Source organism: Ipomoea nil, unplaced genomic scaffold, assembly GCF_001879475.1.
Source record: "Ipomoea nil cultivar Tokyo-kokei standard unplaced genomic scaffold, Asagao_1.1 scaffold0317, whole genome shotgun sequence".
NCBI classification, from domain to species: Eukaryota; Viridiplantae; Streptophyta; class Magnoliopsida; order Solanales; family Convolvulaceae; genus Ipomoea; species Ipomoea nil.
In genome coordinates this window covers 2,879,211-2,903,491 of record NW_017616745.1, presented here as the reverse complement: position 1 = coordinate 2,903,491, position 24,281 = coordinate 2,879,211, and the positions used below count along the sequence as shown (strand labels likewise).

Below are 24,281 nucleotides of genomic sequence, written 5' to 3'. Positions count from 1 at the left end.
AAATTCTTGTATTTAACGCATTTAAACAATTTTATTAACAAAAGACAAAAATAGACACCCACAATAATACTAGGACCAAAGGATATTTTTGAAAAAAAAAAAAAAAAGACTAAAAGTGACTTGATATCTATAAAACTAAAAATGAAATTAACTCTAAAAAAATATTACAGATGTCACATAAAACAACCTCACATAGTCACACATAACCTTTAAAAAATTAAAAGTTTCCATGCATAAAAGTTTACTTTTACGAGGCAGAAATTTAAAAAAGAAAAAATTCCCAAAGAAAACAACAAACAAGTGTCCAAGTGGAGGAGATACAAAGTAACAAAGGAAAGCTGGCACTTGATCTTCACCCAAATTTTATAGGGCAAATGGGACCCTTTCATCACTGGGCATTTCTTGAACTCATTCACATCCTCATTGTATTGTCTGCCTGTATCTTTTGTCTGTCATTCTCACTCAGATTGTAATGTATGTCTCCCTGTCCTTCCACCTTCCCACAACAACCACCTTCCAACACTCACACTTTTTGCAAAACTTCATAATAATATTGATTCAAGAATGGAAAAATATGGAATGTTAGGCTGTCAAGTTGCACATGGAATGATGGGGATTGTGGGGATAAATACAATTTCACATGAAATAACATAACTTGTTGGCTTTAAAGCTATCATGATTTCATGACAGGAAAGTTTGGCATGGATCGGTGATAGAGATAACGTGGAACTAAGCGTGTGAGGAGGCGTTTATGAGCCGAGTAGCTTCTTCCATCTGGCGTAGCCTAGCATGATAAAGAAGAGAATTATACAAGCAGCTGTCATACCGCCAACGAATGGCCAAAATATCCCATCAATATCGTATAGAACACAATGGATGTTCATGCCAAACCAACCCGCGACCAAGGTCTCCACAGCTATGGCAAATGATGCGATGGTCAGTATCAGCTGTAGTTGAATCAGTTCGTTTCGTTGATTGTCCAGCTGGATGTTGACGTAGTCCTCCGTGTCATCTATGTACTCGCGCACCTGAGATAATAATTACAGAGAACTACATAACTATTGCTGCTACCCAAGAACATTAGAAAGCCGCGAGTAGAACTACTTACAGATAATATCTTATTACGGGTGCCTTCCAACTGCATGAAGTAAGCCTCCAGCAACATCTCCAGATCTTCCACATCATCATTTAAAAAGTTGCTAACAAAGCTTCCACTTCTGATTGAACTAAGCCTTCGAAGATTAGGCACGACTGGGTTAATTGCATTTGAGGCAGTAGTTCCCAATAATAGAGCTTCAGGTTGTTGATTATGAATCCATTTCCTAGTCAAGTACAAATGGGCCATGTCTTCGTTATCATCTAAAAGGTGTTCGATTTCATCTCTCACCTACCACCAGAAATACTACCACAATTAACATCAAATATAAAAGCTAAAGTGACACCTTAACATTAGCAATATGCAAACTCTTCAAATCTAGATAATTCACCAATCAAGATCATGAGAAGTTGCCATGAAGTGTCTCACATGGTGACAATTTTTTTGGTAGTGTAGAGAAATAAGAGATTTTAACTCCCGACCACCTTAGGTCTGAAGAGCTCACACTGGGGTAGTGCCAGAAGAGAATGTACTAATGGTTTTGAAATTATACAACAGAAATCTCTGATACATGATTATGGTCCAGGACAGAATCCTGTACACAACAGAACTACCTGATGCAATACTAGCATGAATTGAAGTGAATCAAATCACAGAACATATATTACACCTGTTGCGTTCTAATAGCTTAACTATAGTATGATCAATATGCCATTTACTACTTTTATCTCAATGCAAAGGAACGATTCAACAACACTTCATGAGAGCATTTTTTTTTTTTTTTTTCGATTTCAAAATGGTCAAGATCAAAGGCATAAAGCTTCCTGAAAAATTACTACAATCAACACAAACACCATATACCATATTTCTCAAATGTTTCAATGGAAGAATTTTTATGCTTCTTAGTCCTAAGCACCAATTAGAGAAACCAAACAAACTAAATAAAGTAAAAAAGGAACTTCTATCTTAAGTTAAGTTCAAACTATCTGGATTGTTGAATGTCAAGAAGTAGAAATGCAGCTTTCAGAAGTTAAAATGCAACATCCAAATGAAAGGCCAGGCCATAAATGCAAGGTTCAAATATCCTTCAGTCACCACCATTTTCAACGTTGTTTAACAACCATGTGAACAAAGACTCAATATATTTATATTTCATCTGCAAAAGAAAAAGACAAACAACAAAAGCATACCTTTTGTACCCGTGCTAACAATCGGGTAAGGTTACTTTTTAAACTTCTGACATGCTCAAGGTTCCTCGTGCTAACACTCTTGGCAAGTTCATCAAGAACAGGGTAAGCATCTCTCTCGAGTTCTGCCACACTAGAGTCGAGATACGTACAGACAACCTCCAATGCAACCTCCAGCACCTGGAACTCAAATGGAAGTTCTTCCTGCAACCCTTCAACAGCTTCTGGCACTTGCAGCCATTTTTCAGCATTCGGAAATTCCAAATCCTCGTCTTGTACAACATTTCTCCCACTCGTCTTTAAAGCACTCTTCTGTGGCAGTTGGTGCCTCAGCTGATCAATAAACGGAAGAACCTCTTGACGCAGAGGATCAAGCAACAAAAGTTCTTCAGCAGTAATTATAGCTCTTACAAACTCTAAGTTAATAACCATAGCCTTCTCCCTAGCTGCATGAATAAAAAACAACCCTTCTAATTCAACCTAAGCACAGTGATATTATAAAGAAGTAGTAGAGTATATATATATTTTTAACAATTATTACAGAAATGAGTGCATTCATGAGTTCTGTATCCTACAGACCAATAGCAATGGCTCCAGATGGCATAATTAATTTGGTTATGAGATTCTTAGGTAGGTAAAGCATCAAACCCTACCTAATCAACTTTGCATATAGAATTGCAGGAATTCATTCGTGGAAAGCATCCATCACCAAATTCATAGCAAGCACTGGATCAAAATATGCAAACGCATTGTATTTAGAGAGAGAGAGAGAGAGAGAGAGAGTACCAAGGATACTGGAGGAGTGAGAGAATATAGGACCGAGGATCCTCAAGTCCCTAGCAGGAATGGAGGCGCGCTTGATGATAGAGCTCTTATCGCACTCCATCAGCTCCGATTGCCCCGTCCTGTCAAACCTCATCCACAGCCTGGCCCCAACCGCCTTCTTCTTCCCGGGCTTGCTCGTCCCCGCACTGGACGCGACCAAAATCCCGCCGACGTTGCCGGAGGCTTGCTCCAATACAGGAGTCGGCCTCGGCGACGTCACCGCCGCCGGCGCCGCTTTCTTCCTCCGCCGCAGCGAGAATCGGCCCTTCCCCATCTCCCTCCCAACGGCCTCAACGTCTTTCTGCAAGCCGCATACGTATCGTTAACCCACTTGAACTCGATCGACGAAGTCCTCTTCTTCCTCTTCTTCTTCCATACATGGAAGAAAAGAGTGAAATTCTTTTGTTCTCCGAATTTTTCTGAAGGCTGAGATGTTCGGCTTTCGAGCGTGGGGCCATTGTAGAAGGCCAAACACAATCTTTATGGAATTAAGAGTTTTCTTTTAAATTAAAATTTACTTTTTTTAATACATCGAAAAAGACGAAAAACAAGCAGACATAATTGCAAATTTGGTGGGGTATGCCAAATATGTAATAAGAAAAAATTAGAGTGGACATTTTTCGCAAGCCAATTAGTCTAATAGTTCATATTAGACGTCCACATTAATGAATTTTAGATCAAATTTTGAGACAAAATGAATGAGGTGGATGAGATAAAGGAATGAGGGAGAAATATAAAACTTCTTCTCTAAGAAGAAATTTTTTGTGAGTCTCGCGGCACAGGTCAAATGAATATGAATGAACAGTCATGACCGTTTCGCGCACAAATGACGTCATATCGGATGCTGAGGCATCCCAACTTTTTTTTTTTTTTTTTTTTTTTCGGTCAGACCATTATTTTTTTCTTTTCTTCTCTTTCTCTCCTTTTTCTCCTACTTGGCACCTCAAAACCCACACTAAAAATCTCACTATTGAGGATGCCCTTAGAGCACCATTATCAATGCATATTTAGTGGTCTTTATAACAGGGAATGGTGACATGGTGGAGAGAGAAAGCAAGAGAGAGAAAAAGTATTTCCCTTGCAAAAATAGGTTTTTGGAATAGTGTTTTGATTAGAGGAACAAGGGAAATTGTGTGCGTTTCGCGCACAGCGAAGCTAAGTTGGATGGCACGTTAAGAATCTTTTTTTTTTTTAAGTGTCAGATCAAATTTTTTCCTCTTTTTTCATTTTCTCTTTCACTCTTTTCTTTCCTAATCACGCTTACAAAAACTCCTCAAAAACCACAAAAAAAAAAAAAAAAAAAAAAACCTCACTAGAGCATCCAAAGTAGTTTAATTTTTACACAATATTTAAGAAAGTCATGTAGGAAATAGATAAAAATGGGGGAGAAAAAGAAAAAAAAAAAAAAAAAGTCTGGCGGCTACTTTGATGCCCCCCCCCCCCCCCCCCCCCCCCCTTTTCTTCTTCATTTTCACATTTTGCGGTTTCACTTTAATTTGAGGTGAACAAAGATTTCGGACATTCATAAATTATGAATTCATGCCTGCACATTCACTTTGGAACCATGCCTACACATTCCTGTCCGAAATCACGGACATTCATAAATTATGAATCCATGCCTGCACATTCACTTTGGAATCATGCCTGCACATTCACTTTGGAACCATGAGATTATGAATTTTCTGTTATAAGATTATGAATTTTCTGTTATGAGATTATGAATTTTCAGTTATGAGATTATGAATTTTCTATTATGCGATTATGAATTTTCTGTTATGAAATTATGAATTTTCATTACATTCATAATTTCGGACATTCATAAATTATGAATTCATGCCTGCACATTCACTTTGGAACCATGCCTACATATTCCCGTCCGAAATCACGGACATTCATAAATTATGAATCCATGCCTGCACATTCACTTTGGACTCATGCCTACACATTCACTTTGGAACCATGAGATTATGAATTTTCTGTTATAAGATTATGAATTTTCTGTTATGAGATTATGAATTTTCAGTTGTGAGATTATGAATTTTCTGTTATGCGATTATGAATTTTCTGTTATGAGATTATGAATTTTCATAAAATTCATAATCTCATAACAGAAAATTCATAATTTGATCAAACGCGCGCCGTTAACTCCACATCCGCGATTTTTTTTTTTTTTTTTGCCTAAAAACAACGTCGTTTTGCCTTGTGTTCGCCATTCCCGGTGAACACGATTCCATGGCATAATTTGCGATTCTTCTAGTAACCCCCTTGATTTAACTTTTCTATAGCCACTTGCGAAATCACCCTTCATTACATCCTTATGCTTCATATTCTATGCTAAATACAGGTCATGGTAAATGGCCCATAACTCAACACATTAATTCGTTGCAACTCCCACACGACATTAAAAATCAGTAAACCACGTACTTATTTTCTCTTATAGTCTCATAAAACGCTACTGCCCATCATTTTTTTTTTTTTTTGCTTGTTCTTTAAAATTTCTACCCACATTAACTTTTAAGGTGTCAAACACCTTGTGCTCAGATGACATGTAGTGACTCTCCCATATTAGAGGTCATGAGATCGTGCCTTAGTGGAGACGGTGTTAACTCTTTGTGTTTCAACAGGTTGAGAAAGTATAGATGAACAGATACTACAATGTAATAGAGTCAGTAGCTTTTAAAAAACAAATTTAGAGTTAATTTCACTTTTGGTCCTATGACTATTGGGGTCTTATTAATTTCAATCCACGACTTTTAAAACTGTCAATTTAGTATCTCTTAACTATTCAATTTTTATCAATTTTGACCAAATTGTCGATCAAAACTCACTGAAAAATATTAATAGGTAAAATAATGAGCTATTTAATACCGTAAACTCTATAATATAATACTTTTAAATTAAAATATATTTTAACTTTTTAAAAAATTCATACAAAATATTATGTCTCCTGTAAAACGATTTTACACAAGACATATGATATATATTACGATTAAATAATATTATATTTTAATTAAAAAGTATTACACAGACGTTTTCACGCAAGACATTATTAGCACCAAGAAGATTGTGAAATATATCCTACACATTAAGGTTTTGAGGAAATCAATGTAAAAGCCAAACACAATCTTATTGGAATTAAGAGTTTTTTTATTTTAAATTAAAATTAAAGTTTACTTTTTTTAAATACATGGGAAAAGACAAAACAAGCACATAATTACAAATTTTGTGGGATATGTCAAACATGAAATACGAACAAATTAGAGTGGACATTTGTTGCAAGCCAATTAGTCTAATAGTTCGCATGGGTCATCCACATTAATGAATTTTAGATAAGATTTTGAGGCAAGATGAATGAGCTGATGAGAGAAAGGAATGAGAGAGAAATATAGAGCTCCTTATGTAAGAAGGGGTTTTTTTTTTTTGTGAGTTCCGCAACACAGGTCAAATGAAGCTGATGCGTTTCGTACAAAAATGACGTCTAGTCTGATGCGGGCAATGCACGCGCTTGCTGGCGTGTCTCTTTTTTTTTTTTTTTTTTTTTTTTTTTTTTTTTTTTTGCGTCAAACCACTGTTTTTCTTTTTCTTCTTCTTCTCTTTCTCTCCTCTATCTCCTACTTGGCACCTCAAAAACCACACAAAAAAAATGTGAATGACAATTAACAAGATCCTATAGTCAACATGACCAAAATTGAAATTTTACTCTAAAATGTATTTTGTTTAACCTTTTTAAAAATTCATACAAAATATTATATTATAACTAAAAGAATATTATGTCTCCCGTAAAACGATTTTATACAAGACATATGATATATATTAGGACGAAATAATATTATATCTTAACTAAAAAGTATTACATAGACATTTTTACGCAAGATATTATTAGCATCAAGAAGCTTGTGGAATATATCCTACACATTAGGTTTCGAGGAAATCAATGTAGAAGCCAAACACAATCTTTTTGGAATTAAGAGTTTTTTTTATTGGAAAAGACAAAAACAAGCACATAATTACAAATTTAGTGGGGTATGCTAAACATGTAATTCGAACAAATTAGAGTGGACGACATTTCCGCAAGCCAATTAGTCTAATAGTTCACATGGGCCATCCACATTGATAAATTTTAGATAAGATTTTGAGACAAAATGAGTGAGGTGGATGAGAGAAAGGAATGAGAGAGAAATATAGAGCTCCTTCTGCAAGAAGGGGATCTTTTGTGAGTCCCACGGCACAGGTCAAATGAAGCTGATGTGTTTCGCGCAAAAATGACACCCAGGCGGATGCGGGCAATGCACGCGCTCGTTGGCGTGTCCCAACTTTTTTTTTTTTTTTTTTTTTTTTGGCGTCAGACCATTGTTTTTCGTTTTCTTCTTCTTCTCTTTCTCTCATCTATCTCCTCCTACTTGGCACCTCAAAAACCACATCAAAAAGTTGTGAACTACAATTAACAGGACCCTATAATCACAGGACCAAAATTGAAATTTACTCAAAAATGTATTTTGCTTAACTTTTTAAAAAATCATACAAAATATTATATTATAACTAAAAAAAATATTATGTCTCCCGTAAAATGATTTACACTAAACATATGATATATATTAAGATGAAATAATATTACATTTTAACTAAAAAGTATTATACAGACGCTTTACGCAAGACATTATTAGCATCAAGAAGCTTGTGGAGTATATCCTACACATTAAGGTTTCAAGGAAATCAATGTAGAAGCCAAACATAGGCCCTGTTTGGTAAAAAATTGGCCTATAGGCCAATTTTGACTTATTTGACAACTATTAATTGTTTGCTTTAGTTAAAATATCAATATAAATGTTTGGTTAATTAACTTTTTGCAACTTCAAAAGGCTAACATTCAAAAGGCTACTCCAAGCAACTTTTTCAATTAGCTTTTTGATAAAAGAAATTATACCAAACAGCTATCAGCTAACAGCTAATTTACCAAACACTTTTCTACAATAGCTAATGTTATCAACTATCTATCCCCTCCAATTAACACAATCAGCTAACAACTAACAACCATTTTACCAAACAGGGCCACAATCTTTTTGGAATTAAGAGCTTTTTCTTTTAAAATTAAAATTTACTTTTTTTTTTAATACATCGGAAAAAACAAAAACAAGCCCATAATATTACAAATTTAGTGGGGTATGCCAAACATGTAATACGAACAAATTAGAGTGGACATTTGTCGCAAGCCAATTAGTTTAATAGTTCGCATGGGCCATCCACATTAATGAATTTTACATAAGATTTTGAAGCAATGTGAATGAGGTGGATGAGAGAAAGGAATGAGAGAAAAATATAGAGCTCCTTCTATATAAGAAGGGGTTTTTTTGTGAGTCCCGCGGCACAGGTCAAATGAAGTTGAACGCACGGCAATGCCCGTTTCGTGCAAAAATGACGCCCAACCATACGCGTGCTTTGCACGCGATCGCGGTCCCGTCCTTTTTTTTTTTTTTTTTTTTTTTTTTTTTTTTGCGCCAGACCATTGTTTTTTTTTTTTCTTCTTCTCTTTCTCTCCTTTATGACTCTATCTCCTACTTGGCACATCAAAAATCACACCAAAAATCTCACTATTGAAGATGCCCTTAGAGCACCATTATCAATGCACTAAAAAGTATGTATAGACAAATACCCGAGAAAAAACTAGAGCTGTTGGATGCTCATGCAAGGATAAAACCAAAAATAGAAGCTCTCATCTCATCACCCTGTATATTAATACCCAAATCTCTAGAACCCCAGAAAGATCAAAACTAAGTTCATCATCAATGGAAGAAATGGCCAAAATTCCAAGTGAAGAAGAAGAGGGATTCTTGAGAGCCATGGGGCTGCCAAGTGGAATAGCAGTGATGATAGTTTCAAAAGCTGCCATTGAACTTGGGGTGTTCGAGATCATGGCAAAGGGTGGTGAAGGAGCAAAGCTTTCTGCTAAAGAAATTGCAGACTGTCTTCCCACACAAAACCCTAAGGCACCAGTCATGCTGGACAGGATGCTTAAATTCCTTGCTAACCAGTCTATTCTCAGGTGCACACTCACAGAGGATCATCAGTGTTCATACAGTTTAACACCAATCAGCAAGAACTTTGTCCCTAATCAAGATGGGGTGTCCCTTTCTGCCTTGGTACAGTTGGTCACTGACAAAGTGTATGTCAATTCCTGGTATGAACTTTTCTCGATCAAAATCTTTTATCTTCCTTCTGTTGTTTGAGATTTTCTGAACTTGTTATGTTTTTTTGTAAAAAATCACAACTTTCTGCCAGATAAGAATGGACGGAGGTTCCCACCGACACTAAATATTGGACGGAATTTCAAAGTTCTCATTTCTCAAATACTGTTTTTTATGCTATTAGACTATTTTCAATCTTGCAAGACATAGGGTCATGTTTAATTCATCCATACCTCAAATAGTGACTACGAGTTTCATTCTATAACCCTCCCCCCCCCCCCCCCCCCCCCCCACCAAACAAACATACCTCAAATAGTGGCTATGAGTTTCATTCTATAAACACCCCCCTCCCTCCCCCCAACAAACAAACAAAGAACAGGGTGGAGGCTCATCCTTAATCCATAGCCATAGCTTTTATGAAGGGCTTATCTAAAAAATTAAATATCTTAAAATCTAAAAATGACATTTTTGTCTTTTAGTAATTAAACTCAAGCAATAACTAAATTTTATTTTAAATATCTAAAAATTCTGATTGAACCAAATAATAATTCATATACAAAGTTATATAATATTATCATACTCATCACGTTACCTAAATCCGCCCTCTATGGTTCAAAGACAAAAAAAAAAAAAAAAAAAAAAAAAAAAAAAAAGGGTCATTTTTCGAGCATAGAATCATTGTCCAATGGGTCTTGTTTTACGCATTTAACATACACAAGTGAGTTTGTGTGAAGGTATGCATTAAAAGATGCAGTGCTTGAGGGAGGAGTCCCATTCAATAGGACCCATGGAATGCATGCATTTGAATACCCTGGCAAAGACAGTAGATTCAATGAGGTATTCAACAGAGCAATGCACGACCATAGTGCAATTGCAATGAAGAGAGTAGTGGAATGCTACAAAGGTTTTGAGGGAGCCAAAGAAGTGGTAGATGTGGGTGGTGGACTTGGGGCAACACTGTCCTCCATTGTCTCCAACTACCCTAACATCAAGGGCATCAACTTTGATTTGCCCCATGTCATCAAAGAGGCTCCTACTATTCCAGGTATGTGCCCTAAACTTGAATTGTTTCTATTTATAATATATTCCAAATTGCATACTACTACAGGTTTCTGCATATACTTATCATTAGGGTTTCTATCTAGTCCTTGCCCCCACATTTGAGGGATATATTTTCCCCATCCTTGCATCTAGGGTTGGAATCAGAAGGCGGAGTCAGAACTTTCATCCAGTGAGGATGAAAAAAAATAATAATAATAATTAATCAATCAGGGAGATTCAACCATTTGATCTCTTCAACATGCACATACATGCATAACCATCTATCTAGCTAAGCACTTCATATTTGAATAATATATATCTATATTATTTATTTATATCTAAACATTTACTCTATATATATATATATATATATATAAAGATCCCTTATATATAAGGAGTGAGGTAAGATAAGAAGGGGGCAACTACTCCCACTACCCCATATATAGTGGCTCTGTCCATGCCTGCATCTTGGGGATAGGGTAGAGATTCCCCGTCCTTGCAAAAGTTTATTAGGGACAAGGGATTTCTTGTCCCTAATATTTTATATTATATATCTAATTAAAAAGGTAGATCATATAATAAATTTAAAACAATTTAAGAGTTTTTTTAAGAGTTAAAATGCCAAATTTAACAAGTTGAATATACTAAAACAAAGATAATGTCTTACTTATTGTTAGGTGTGGAGCATATTCCAGGAGATATGTTTGAGAGTGTTCCCTGTGGAGAGATTATATTTATGAAGGTTAGTGTTCATTGCCCAATAAAACACACTAGTGTAAAAAGTAAAAACAACCTACTAAAGAAGAAGAAAATGATGGTGGTCATGTTTGGTAATATAGTTAGCTTATCAGTTAATTTTGACTTATTTGACCATTATTAATTGTTTGACTTGGTTAAACAATCAATATGAGTGTTTGGTTAATTTGCTTTTTGTAACAGCTTGTTGATCTAAAATGCTAAAATTCAAAAAGCTGCTCAAAACAACTTTTTGATGAAGTCATTTCGCATGTAATCAGCTAACAGCTAATTCACCAAACACTTTTATACAATCAGCTAATGCTATCAACTAGTCAAACTCACTAACCCAATCAGCTAACAATTATTTAACAGTTTTTTGTAACCGTTTATTGATCCAAAATGCTAAAATTCAAAAACTTCTCAAAACAACTTTTTGATGAAGTCATTTCGCATGTAATCAGCTAACAACTAATTCACCAAACACTTTTATACAATCAGCTAATACTATCAACTAGTCAAACTCACTAACCCAATCAGCTAACAACTATTTAACAGTTTTTTGTAACTGTTTATTGATCCAAAATGCTAAAATTCAAAAAGCTGCTCAAAACAACTTTTTGATGAAGTCATTTCGCATGTAATCAGCTAACAGCTAATTCACCAAACACTTTTATACAATCAGCTAATGCTATCAACTAGTCAAACTCACTAACCCAATCAGCTAACAATTATTTAACAGTTTTTTGTAACCGTTTATTGATCCAAAATGCTAAAATTCAAAAACTTCTCAAAACAACTTTTTGATGAAGTCATTTCGCATGTAATCAGCTAACAACTAATTCACCAAACACTTTTATACAATCAGCTAATACTATCAACTAGTCAAACTCACTAACCCAATCAGCTAACAACTATTTAACAGTTTTTTGTAACTGTTTATTGATCCAAAATGCTAAAATTCAAAAAGCTGCTCAAAACAACTTTTTGATGAAGTCATTTCGCATGTAATCAGCTAACAGCTAATTCACCAAACACTTTTATACAATCAGCTAATGCTATCAACTAGTCAAACTCACTAACCCCATCAGTTAACAACTATTTAACAAACATCCCAGTATCTTTGTTATACACAAGATCTAAGCAAAAATTGTACTTAAAACTGCAGTGGATACTACACGATTGGGATGATGAACATTGCCTGAAGCTGCTGAAGAACTGTTGGAAAGCTTTGCCAGAATCCGGGAAGGTGGTGTTAGTAGAAGTTATACTACCGGAACATCCTGAGAGTGACGTCGTCGTGTATGGTAGTCCATTTTATGCTGACATGGTCATGATGACAATGAGTCCTGGAGGGAAGCAGAGAACACAGAGAGAATTTGAAGCCCTGGCAAAAGAGGCAGGATTTAGTGCTCTGAAAATCGTATGCCCTGTGAATACTGAATGGGTTATTGAATTGTATAAGTAGCTTAAATTGTTTGCATAAAAGATTTTGAGACAAAGGGGAAAGTTGTTGTTATGCCTCCTAATAAATTCCAAACAGTTGCAATATGATAATGAATCAAAGGATCCTGCACAATAGAAAAGTTACTTTAATTTAAGGTGCTGAGAGCTGGATGGGCTTCACAACACTTTTTTTTTTCCTTTATTCTATGTGAATGAGGAGAGGGAAAAAATGGCTCAATCTGCAAATTGGAATTTTGTGCCAGAAATGGTAAAAGAATAAAGAAAAAAAATAGAGAAGTCATGCGTGGACATCACTTGAATGCCAAGCTGGCCGTTACATTCACTTCATGTGCCCCGTTGGGCCCACACGTCTATCGTACCCTCAAATTTCGATTTTCTTTTCTCTCTCTCATTTGCTTTGCTTTTTTTTTTCTTTCTTTTTTTTGGTGACAAAAATTCAATAACAACAACAAAACAACTAGTAACTTAAAAATTATACGTTAGACATTAGCGTTAGTTGGGTAACCCCCTTCCTTCTTCCCCCCAAAAAAAGAATTATTGAAAATATTACATAAATTATATAATTGTAAAACTTATCAAAACGACACTTTTGTCATCACTTCAAATGCATTAAATAATTACCTCACATGTGAAAATCAATAATCGATAATCAATTAATATGGCATTTGTAAAATTTTTTTTTAAAAAAAAAAGGAAATTCAAAAGTCAACACACTTGACAAAGTACAAATTGAAAAATAGCTTTGAAATGAATGACTAAGTAGAATAAAAATCTTATACTTGACTAAGTGAATGGAATAGAAATTTTGTACCTAAAAAATCATGAATTCAATTATTGTCAATATATACTCTCTTAGTCAAGCTCAAGCATGTTGTGTTCGCCTTTTCTAATGTCATATGTGATTTATAGACTATAATACATGAAAAAAAAAAAAAAAAAAAAAGGAGAAGAAGATAGATATTAAAAATATTGCATATATGTTTTTTTTGAAGGTATATAGCATATATGTTACTTAATATTTCTTTTACAGTGCTTAGTTATGTTGTTTTTGAAGCTTTAATTAAATAATAATAATAATACCTTTCAAAAAAAAAATTATCATCATTATCTTCAACGATTTTTGTTGTAATCCTAAAAAAGAATAGATTCCAGATATAGCATGTTACTTGATACCATTTTTGTTGTAATCCTAAAAAGGAATAGATTCTAGATATAGCATGTTACTTGATACTCCGTATTTCTTTTATAGTGCTTAGTTAGGTGGTTCATGGTTGTTTGGTAGTTGAAGCTTTAAATAATAATAATAATAATAATAATAATAATAATAATAATAATAATAATAATAATAATAATAGTTAATTCCAAAAATAATTATTGATTATTGACATTTATCAATTTTTATCGACTTTCAATTTGACCATAAATAATCCATTGACCACTGATTTTATCCTAAAGTTGGTCCTCTCATTAAATATCTATTTAATAAATATTAAATTTAGTGGTAATAATGTAAAAATTAACTTTATGAGATGGGCATTTGTATTCATAAACTTAATACATTGGGTTTATCATTAGGGGTAATGTGAATAATCAATTTTTTAAATTATTACACTTAAATTTAATGTTTACTAAATAAATATTTTTAATTGAAAATCAAATGTGGAACAAAACATATAGTCAAAAAAACATGTATGGTCAAATTGAAAGTCATAGATGAAAATTGGTAAATGTTAATAGTCAACAAATCATTAAAGTCCAATTGAAAGTCCAGAATAAAAATTGATAAATATCTATAGTCAAGAGATTAATCCTAACCAATTTTATTTTTGTTTTTTTTTTTTTGAAAAATTTGTAATATTTATAAAATTTGTAAGACCTACAAAAGACACGTCGTGGTCTAACCCAAAAAAATAATAATAACTAGAAAATAAGGAAAAGAAGATAGAGATCAATTTCATTAATAAACAAACTTTGAAAGTTTGTAATATTTATGAAATTGACTGTCTTGTTTTTTTTCTTATTTTTTAACTGCTAGATATACCAGATAGATGACTAGTATTGAATACGGAGTAGCATTTTTTCACACTTCTATATAGGGGTGGGTGGATGTGGAATATAATGTCAAACATGGATGCGTTAATTCAGGGAATGCCGGCAGAATATTAGTCTATTTTGTTCCTTTAGGTTGGTGGGAAGTCTAATGCTGTCAACATGAACAAACATCTTATGTTGGTGGGAAGTCTAATGATGTCAACTTGAACAGTTCAATGAATGCAATGCAAGGCAAAAAAGAAGAATAGAAGTTCTCATATGCCCCTCTCCCAATATTAATAAATGACTAAACCACTTACCTTAGAGAAAAGCACCCTCCAACCCACTACAACATCCTACAAAACTCTCTCCATTTCCAGAGCTCAATACCCAAATCTCTAAGAACCAGAAAGCAAAGAAAGATCAAAGATGGGTTCATCATCAATGGAAGAAATGGTAAAAATTCCAAGTGAAGAAGAAGAGGGGTTCTTGAGAGCCATGGGGCTATCGAGTGGGATAGCAGTGATGATGGTTTCAAAAGCTGCCATTGAACTCGGGGTGTTTGAGATCATTGCAAAGGGTGGTGAAGGAGCAAAGCTTTCTGCTAAAGAAATTGCAGACTGTCTTCCCACACAGAACCCTAATGCACCAGTCATGCTGGACAGGATGCTTAAGTTTCTTGCTAACCAGTCCATTCTCAGGTGCACACTCACTGAGGATCATCACTGTTCATACAGTTTAACACCAACTAGCAAGTACTTTGTCCCTAATGAAGATGGGGTGTCCCTTTCTGCCATGGTACAGTTGCTCGCTGACAAAGTGTTTGTTAATTCCTGGTATGAACTTTTTCTCTGATCTTCCTTCTGTTTGAGATTTTGCGAACTAGTTTTTTTCACTTTTTTTTTTTGAGTGACCAGGGAAACCCGCAACCACTACCCAAGAGTGTGCATTGGGTAAACCCGTCTTGTGCTCCTAGCCAGCAAAGGATCATAAAGAGATAGATCAACCTTGGTTGTCCATAGTTGACCGGCTTAAACCAAGAAGGCCAATAGGCCGCTCAAGCCGGGAATCAAACTTATATACTAAGTCAACCTGACCGACTTGGCTAAAGTTGTCCCCGGTTTTTATAGAAGTTGACCGGCTTAAACCAAGAAGGCCAATAGGCCGCTCAAGCCGGGAATCAAACTTGTACACTAAGTCAACCTGACTGACTTGGCTAAAGTTGTCCCCGGTTTTTTCACTTTTGGTCTTTTGACTTTTATGACATTTTTCATAGTTCTCAACTACATTTTTTTCCGCTATTAGACTATTTTCAATCTTCCAATACATAAGCTTGCAATCTCGCATAGGGTCAGGTATACCCAATTCACACCCTCGAATAGTGGCAATGAATTTCACTCGTCACCCCTAGGACTATGATTTCACTCGTCATCTAAAAATTTTGAATGAACCAAACAATAATTCATATACGTCCAATTCTGGCAAAATTATTTTGGATTAATTTGGTATATCAAAATAATCATATATAACTTGAACCAAACAAAGTTATATAACATTATCATGCTCACGTTACCTAGGTAATGTTACATAACTTGAAATAAATACACCCTAAAGATATATGTGCCTAGTATTGGAGGATTGAATCTAATATACCTCTATAATTCAAAGACTAAAAACGTCATTTTTCTGGCATAGAATCATCGTGTCGATGGTTCTTGGTTTACTCATTTAACATACACACGTGAGTTTGTGTGAAGGTATGCATTAAAAGATGCAGTGCTTGAGGGAGGAATCCCATTCAATAGGACCCATGGAATGCATGCATTTGAATACCCTGGCAAAGACAGTAGATTCAATGAGGTATTCAACAGAGCAATGCATGACCATAGTGCAATTGCGATGAAGAGAGTTTTGGAATGCTACAAAGGTTTTGAGGGAGCCAAAGAAGTGGTAGATGTGGGTGGTGGATATGGGTCAACACTGTCCTGCATTATCTCCAAGTACCCTAACATCAAGGGAATCAACTTTGATTTGCCCCATGTCATCAAAGAGGCTCCTGCTATTCCAGGTATGTACCCTAAACTTGAATTGTTTCTATTTGTAAACTCTTAGTACTACAGGGTTTCTGCATATACTTATCATTAGTGATGGTCATAGGGCGGGGAATATGCACTCTAGTCCTTGATGCCACACTTGAGGGATATATTTTCCCCATCCCACAACTAGGGGATAGGGCGGACATTCCCCGTCCCTGCAAAAGTTCAAAAGGGACGGGATTTCCTGTTCCCAATATTTTATATTATATATAATTAAAAAGGTAAAACATGTAATAAATTTAAAACAATTTAAGAGTTAAAATACGAAATTTCACAAGGTCAACATACTAACACAAAGATAATGTCTTACTTATTGTTAGGTGTGGAGCATATTCCAGGAGATATGTTTGAGAGTGTTCCCTGTGGAGAGATTATATTCATGAAGGTTAGTGCTCATTCCTCAGTAAAATATACTAGTGTAAAGACAACTTGCGAAAAAAGAAGAAAATGATGGTATCTTTGTTATACACAATATCTAAGCAAATTGTTCTGGAAACTGCAGTGGATACTACACGATTGGGATGATGAACATTGCCTGAAGCTGCTGAAGAACTGTTGGAAAGCTTTGCCAGAATCTGGTAAGGTGGTGTTAGTAGAAGGTATACTGCCGGAACATCCTGGGAAAGATGTCGCGCATGGTAATGCATTCTATGGTGACGTACTCATGATGACGATGAATCCTGGAGGGAAAGAGAGAACACAGAGACAATTTGAAGCCCTGGCAAAAGAGGCAGGATTTGCTGCTCTGAAAGTCATATGCGCTGTGAATACTGAATGGGTTATTGAATTGTACAAGTAATTAAGTTGTTTGCATAAAAGATTTTGAGACAAAAGGAAAATTGTTATTGTTCCTCCTAATAAATTCCATACAGTTGCAATAGCAGTTAAATAACATATATAATTTTTAAGTTGTTCATCTCTTGGTTCATATTGATGTTGCTAGAATAGAGCTTAAAAATTATTTTTAAAAAATAAGACTTGTGTGGAATTTAGCAGATTGGATTAAATTATAAATAATCTAGATTTTGCATGTTAGGCAAAATAATAATAATAATAATAATAATAATAATAATAATAATAATAATAATAACAACAACAACAAAACTGGTAACTTAAAAATTGTTGAAAATATTACATAAATTATATCATTTTAATTCTTATCAAAATGACACTTTAAAAAAAAGTTAAAAAACACACACACACAATAATCAATTAATATGGCATTTGTAATAAAATAAAAAAATAAAAAAATAAAAAGTAAACACACGTACACACTTGACAAAGTACAAATTGAAGGATAGCTTTAAAATAAATGACCAAGTGAGTGGAACAAAAATCTCATACTTTACCTTGAGTAGAACAGAAATCTCGTACCTAAAAGTCACGAGTTCAATTCTTGTCAATATCATCTTAGTTGAGCATGTTGTGTTGGCCTTTCCTAATGCCATTTTCCTAATAATAATAATATGGAATAAGGGTCAAATAGGTCACTCAACTGCATACCAAACTGCAATTAGACCATCGAACTCAAAAAATAATAATAATAATATGCAATTGGGTCGCTGAACGACACAAATTCATGCAATTGGCTCAAAATGACCTGTTTACCTAAAAACTTTGCTGACGTGACGGTTGCGGATTTTAAAAATAATTTTAAATAAAAAATTAATTAAAATTCAAAAAATAAAATAAAATAAAATAGAACGGTCGGAGACGAATCATCTCCAGCCGGCTTCGTTTCCATGGCAGGAGATGAAGAGACTGGTTCATTGCCTAGTGACATTTTCCAATTTTCATAATCGATTTTCAATTTGATCATAAATGGCTAATTGACTATTGATGTTGTTCGAAATTTGATCATCTAGTTGAATATCCATTTCGTAAGAATTAAATTTAAGGGTAATAATGTAAAATTTAGCTTGTTGTTGAGATGGGCAATTGAATTCATAAACTTTTATATTATTACCCTTAAATTTATTGTTTACTAAATGAATATTTAACTGAAAAACCAAATTTGGAACAAAATCAATAGACAAGGAATCATTTATAATTTTATGTTAAAATTAAAAGTCAATGATGAAAATTGGTAAATGTCAAGAGTCAAAGAAATCATTTATAGTCAAATTAAAATTCGTGAATAAAAATTGACAAATGTCAATAGTCAATAGACTATTCCTAAAATTAACTCTAATAATAATAATAATAATAATAAGTATGAATTACTTTGAAATTTGAACCATCCATTTAGAATAATTTTTTTTTTTTTTGAATGCATCCATTTAGAATAATTAATAACAATAAAATAAGAAAAAGAACATATCAATTTCATAATATAAATATACAAACTTTGAAAGTTTGTAATATTTATTAAATTGATTGTCCTTTTTTTTTCTTTCTTTCGTTTTTCCTTATTTTCTAACCATTAGATTTATCATATTGATAACTAGCATTTATTGGCATATATCCACACTTTGATACAGGGGCGGGTGGATGTGGAATGTCAAACATGGATACCTTAATTCAGGGAATGCAGGCGAAACATTAAGCCTATTTTGTTCATTTAGGTTGGTGGGAAGTCTAATGATGTCAACATGAACAAATCAATCAATGCAAGGCAAAAAAGAAAAATAGAAGTTCTCATACTCTCATCTCATATGTTGGTGGGAAGTCTAATGATGTCAACTTGAACAGTTCAAAGAATGCAAGGCAAAAAAGAAGAATAGAAGTTCTCATAATCTCATCTCATCTGCCCCCCTCCCCATATTAATAAATGACTAACCCTGTGACCTTAGGGAAAAGCACCCTCCAACCCACTACAACATCCTACAAAACTCTCCCCATTTCCAGAGCTCAATACCCAAATCCCTCTCAGAACCAGAAAGCAAAGAAAGATCAAAGATGAGTTCATCATCAATAAAAGAAATGGTAAAAATTCCAAGTGAAGAAGAAGAGGGATTCTTGAGAGCCATGGGGCTACCGAGTGGGATAGCCGTGATGATGGTTTCAAAAGCTGCCATTGAACTTGGGGTGTTTGAGATCATTGCAAAGGCTGGTGAAAGAGCAAGGATTTCTGCTAAAGAAATTGCAGAATGTCTTCCCACACAAAACCCTAATGCACCAGTCATGTTGGACAGGATGCTTAAGTTTCTTGCCAACCAGTCCATTCTCAGGTGCACACTCACAGAGGATAATCAGTGTTCATACAGTTTAGCACCAATCAGCAAGAACTTTGTCCCTAATGAAGATGGGGTGTCCCTTTCAGCCTTGGTACAATTGGCCACTGACAAAGTGTTTGTTAATTCCTGGTATGAACTATTCTCCTGATCTTCCTTTTGTTGTTTGAGATTTTGTGAACTATGGAGTAGTTTTTTTCACTTTTTTTAAGTGACGGGGGAAACCCACAACTACTACCCGAGAGTGTGCATTGAGTAAAACCCGCCTTGTTATCCTAGCCGACAAAGGATCACAAGGACAAGGAGATAAATCAACCTTGGTTGTCCATAGTTGACCGACCCAAACTAAGAAGGCCAATAGGCCGCTCTCGCCGTGAATCAAACTTGTATACTAAATCAACAACCTGACCAACTTGGCTAAGGTTGTCCCCAGTTTTTTCACTTTTGGTCTTTTGACTTTTATGGCAGTTTTCATAGTTCTCAACTACTATTTTTTTTTCACTATTAAACTATTTTCAATCTTCCAAGTTCCAATACATACGCTTGCAATCACGCATATGGTCATGTTTATCCAGATCATACCCTCGAATAGTGGCAACGAGTTTCACTCGTCACCCCCAAAAAACCTATTTTAGGGAAGATAAGACTAAAACTTCATAATTAGACTAGTCAACTATTTTACAAATTCTTTGGCAGGAAGCATTTGTCATTAAATCATTCAAGTAGAAAGCTACACTTACTAGGAAAGGTAATGTGCACTCACATGGTGGCTTTGATTTACTCATTTAACATACACAAGTGAGTTTGTGTGAAGGTATGCATTAAAAGATGCAGTGCTTGAGGGAGGAGTCCCATTCAATAGGACCCATGGAATGCATGCATTTGAGTACCCTGGCAAAGACAGTAGATTCAATGAGGTATTCAACAGAGCAATGCATGACCATAGTGCAATTGCGATGAAGAGAGTTATGGAATGCTACAAAGGTTTTGAGGGAGCCAAAGAAGTGGTAGATGTGGGTGGTGGATATGGGTCAACACTGTCCTGCATTATCTCCAAGTACCCTAACATCAAGGGAATCAACTTTGATTTGCCCCATGTCATCAAAGAGGCTCCTGCTATTCCAGGTGTGTACCCTAAACTTGAATTGTTTCTATTTGTAAACTCTTAGTACTACAGGGTTTCTGCATATACTTATCATTAGTGATGGTCATAGGGCGGGGAATATGCACTCTAGTCCTTGATGCCACACTTGAGGGATATATTTTCCCCATCCCACAACTAGGGGATAGGGCGGACATTCCCCGTCCCTGCAAAAGTTCAAAAGGGACGGGATTTCCTGTTCCCAATATTTTATATTATATATAATTAAAAAGGTAAAACATGTAATAAATTTAAAACAATTTAAGAGTTAAAATACGAAATTTCACAAGGTCAACATACTAACACAAAGATAATGTCTTACTTATTGTTAGGTGTGGAGCATATTCCAGGAGATATGTTTGAGAGTGTTCCCTGTGGAGAGATTATATTCATGAAGGTTAGTGCTCATTCCTCAGTAAAATATACTAGTGTAAAGACAACTTGCGAAAAAAGAAGAAAATGATGGTATCTTTGTTATACACAATATCTAAGCAAATTGTTCTGAAAACTGCAGTGGATACTAAACGATTGGGATGATGAACATTGTCTGAAGCTGCTGAAGAACTGTTGGAAAGCTTTGCCAGAATCTGGTAAGGTGGTGTTAGTAGATGGTATACTGCCGGAACATCCTGAGAAAGATGTCGCGTATGGTTGTGCATTTTACGCTGACATACTCATGATGACGATGAATCCTGGAGGGAAGGAGAGAACACAGAGACAATTTGAAGCCCTGGCAAAAGAGGCAGGATTTGCTGCTCTGAAAGTCATATGCGCTGTGAATACTGAATGGGTTATTGAATTGTACAAGTAGCTAAATTGTTTGCATACAAGATTTTGAGACACAGGAAAAAAAAAAGACTTGTGTGAAATTTAGCAGATTGGATTAAATTATAAATAATCTAGATTTTGCATGTTAGGCAAAATATTACGCCAAGATATGGATTACAGGATGTGATTGAGTGATTCAGCATATGAATAAATGGGATGAATCAATACACAATAGAAAAGTTACCTTAATCTAAGGTGATGAGAATGGGATGGGCTTCGCAGCACTAGTGATTCGCCTAAATGCTGTTTTAACTTGTTCCTTGAGGCCATCATTTTCAGTTTCAACATCACCAATCTGTTTGTCAAGTTCCGCTATGTTCCCATCGACATTTATAACGAATTTGCCATTCTCCCCAAGTTTTACATCACCAAACAATGAGACCAACAGTGTGTGAATAATTTTCTCAGTTTTCTTTGCATCTTCCTCTCCATTTACCACAGGTTCTGATTCCACAACCAACTTTGGCATTTCTCGGTTTGCATTTAAAACCAATGTAACAACAGAGTCTGAGACCATATCACTAATAGGACCCGCTATCCAATGCACAGAAAGGTGATTCTCTGACTCCTGTTTAACTAGAACTCTATCATGAATCCGTAGTGTTGGAACACCAAAATCCTCATCTGTTGAAGACTCGACTATCTCATAAACTTGCCTGATCCTGTGTCTAAATGTCTAATCGCAGCAAAGGCACCTGAATATGGGAAAGTAATTCTCCGAGTGACATTTGCAGTTGAAAGCTGCAAGAAGATGTCGAGAATCGAGATCTTCAGGTGCCACCAGGATCTGGTATGTGAAGCCTTTTCACGTGTTAAAGGTTCCTCGTGCTAACACTCATGGCAAGTTCATCAAGAACAGGGTAAGCATCTCTCTCAAGTTCTGCCACATACATACAGACAACCTCTAATGCAAATGGAAGTTCTTCCTGCAACCCTTCAACAGCTTCTGGCACTTGCAGCCATTTTCCAGCATTTGGAAATTGCAAATCCTCGTCTTGTACACCACTCCTCCCACTCGTCTTTAAAGCACTCTTCTGTGGCAGTCGGTGCCTCAGCTAATCAATAAACGGAAGAACCTCTTGACGCAGAGGTTCAAGCAACAAAAGTTCTTCAGAAGTTATTATAGCTCTTACAAACTCTAAGTAAATAACTAAACCCAATCAAAAACAACTCTTCTAACTCATCCTAAGCACAGTGATATTATAAAGTAGTTGAGTATATTTATATATAGACAATTATTACAGAAAAGAAACAGAAATGAGTGCATTCATGAGTTCTGTATCTAACACACCAATAGCAATGACTCCAGATTGCATAATTAATTTGGTTATGAGATTCTTACATAGGTAAAGCATCAAACCCTACCTAACAACCTTTGCATATAGAATTGCAGGAATTCAATGGTGGAAAGCATGCATCACCAAATTCATAGCAAGCACTGGATCAAAATATGCAAACACATTGTATTTACCGACATTCACATATAGGTAGGGAGAGAGAGAGAGAGTACGAAGGATACTGGAGGAGTGAGAGAATATAGGGCCGAGGATCCTCAAGTCCCTAGCAGGAATGGAGGCGCGTTTGATGATAGAGTTCTTATCGCACTCCATCAGCTCCGACTGCCCCGTCCTGTCAAACCTCATTCACAGCCTGGCCCCAGCCGCCTTCTTCTTCCCGGGCTTGCTCGTTCCCGCACTCGACGCCAGCAAACTCCCGCCGCCGCTTTCTTCCTCCGCAGGCAGCGAGAATCGGCCCTTCCCCATCTCCCTCCCTCTGTCCCAACGGCCTTCTTCTTCGAGAAAAAGATGGGAAATGCATTCATTTCTTAAAATGTGTCTAGTTTTTTTTAATTTTTTTTTTGGACAAAAATATAATAAGGACGTTTGGGAGATGCGGTCGTTAATTTCTCCACCTTATTAATGAGAGGGGAAAAACTGTGGTGATCGCCACCTAGAATTACTAACGCCAAGCTAAGACTTACCATGACAAGCGTGTCTAACCTCATTACTTTCGGGCATGATTGCAGTAGGCGCTAGGCGCTAGTTGGGCATCCGGACAACGCCTAGCGCCTAGGCGATGCTTGGCGGGCGTCAAAAAAAATAAAATAAATAGTGTTAGACTTGCCGTTTGACAATTTTAATGAGGTTGTTTTCAACATTCAATCAAATAACACAGCCAAATAAATGAAATAATGATAATTTATAAGTCATAACATCATAATAATATTAAAATCAATAATTAATGAAAGACGACATCAGACAAAATTGGTCAAAATTAGACGAAATCGGTTAAAATCGGATGACTCAGCCGAGTTGGCCGCCTAGGCGGCGGGCTGAGGAATGGTTGCCTACACCCAAAAACGGCAAGGCTTGGTGCCGCCTAGGCGGCCGAGTTTTGCAACACTGCTTCCGGGTCAGCGACTACGTCATGCGGAAGCATGAGACAAGCCAGCCCCAGGAGGGGGCAAGTTCGCCAAGAG

The 24,281-nt window shown here is 35.6% G+C and overlaps 4 protein-coding genes and 1 long non-coding RNA gene across 7 annotated transcripts; 3 read left to right on the top strand and 2 right to left on the bottom strand.

The window, feature by feature from the left end:
* Nucleotides 1-261: 261 nt before the first annotated feature.
* On the bottom strand, nt 262-23,571 carry LOC109169349 (magnesium transporter MRS2-4-like). 3 transcript variants are annotated; one of them, XM_019318244.1, is made up of 4 exons: nt 23,313-23,571; nt 2,287-2,729; nt 1,109-1,387; nt 262-1,028 (listed from the first exon to the last, which is right to left on the bottom strand). In XM_019318244.1, exons 1-4 carry the CDS (start codon nt 23,443-23,445, stop codon nt 750-752), a joined length of 1,134 nt encoding a protein of 377 aa, XP_019173789.1. In that variant the 5' UTR covers nt 23,446-23,571; the 3' UTR covers nt 262-749. The 3 variants fall into 3 exon arrangements, with proteins under 3 accessions (XP_019173789.1, XP_019173779.1, XP_019173785.1); XM_019318234.1 differs by lacking the exon at nt 23,313-23,571 and adding an exon at nt 3,070-3,576; XM_019318240.1 differs by lacking the exon at nt 23,313-23,571 and adding an exon at nt 3,070-3,576 and having other exon boundaries at nt 2,287-2,639.
* LOC109169387 (caffeic acid 3-O-methyltransferase-like) lies at nt 8,836-12,627 on the top strand. The gene is made up of 4 exons (XM_019318272.1): nt 8,836-9,283; nt 10,025-10,335; nt 11,009-11,073; nt 12,235-12,627. Exons 1-4 carry the CDS (start codon nt 8,892-8,894, stop codon nt 12,532-12,534), a joined length of 1,068 nt encoding a protein of 355 aa, XP_019173817.1. The 5' UTR covers nt 8,836-8,891; the 3' UTR covers nt 12,535-12,627.
* LOC109169365 (caffeic acid 3-O-methyltransferase-like) lies at nt 14,994-17,540 on the top strand. The gene is made up of 4 exons (XM_019318250.1): nt 14,994-15,400; nt 16,322-16,632; nt 16,981-17,045; nt 17,163-17,540. Exons 1-4 carry the CDS (start codon nt 14,994-14,996, stop codon nt 17,457-17,459), a joined length of 1,080 nt encoding a protein of 359 aa, XP_019173795.1. The 3' UTR covers nt 17,460-17,540.
* On the top strand, nt 19,568-21,816 carry LOC109169378 (caffeic acid 3-O-methyltransferase-like). Its single transcript, XM_019318264.1, has 4 exons — nt 19,568-19,965; nt 20,648-20,958; nt 21,307-21,371; nt 21,489-21,816. The coding sequence occupies exons 1-4, from the start codon at nt 19,583-19,585 to the stop codon at nt 21,783-21,785; spliced, it is 1,056 nt and encodes a 351-aa protein (XP_019173809.1). The 5' UTR covers nt 19,568-19,582; the 3' UTR covers nt 21,786-21,816.
* On the bottom strand, nt 21,363-22,703 carry LOC109169396. The gene is made up of 2 exons (XR_002052225.1): nt 21,987-22,703; nt 21,363-21,747 (listed from the first exon to the last, which is right to left on the bottom strand). It is a non-coding gene; the product is annotated as an uncharacterized LOC109169396 (long non-coding RNA).
* Nucleotides 23,572-24,281: the final 710 nt, after the last annotated feature.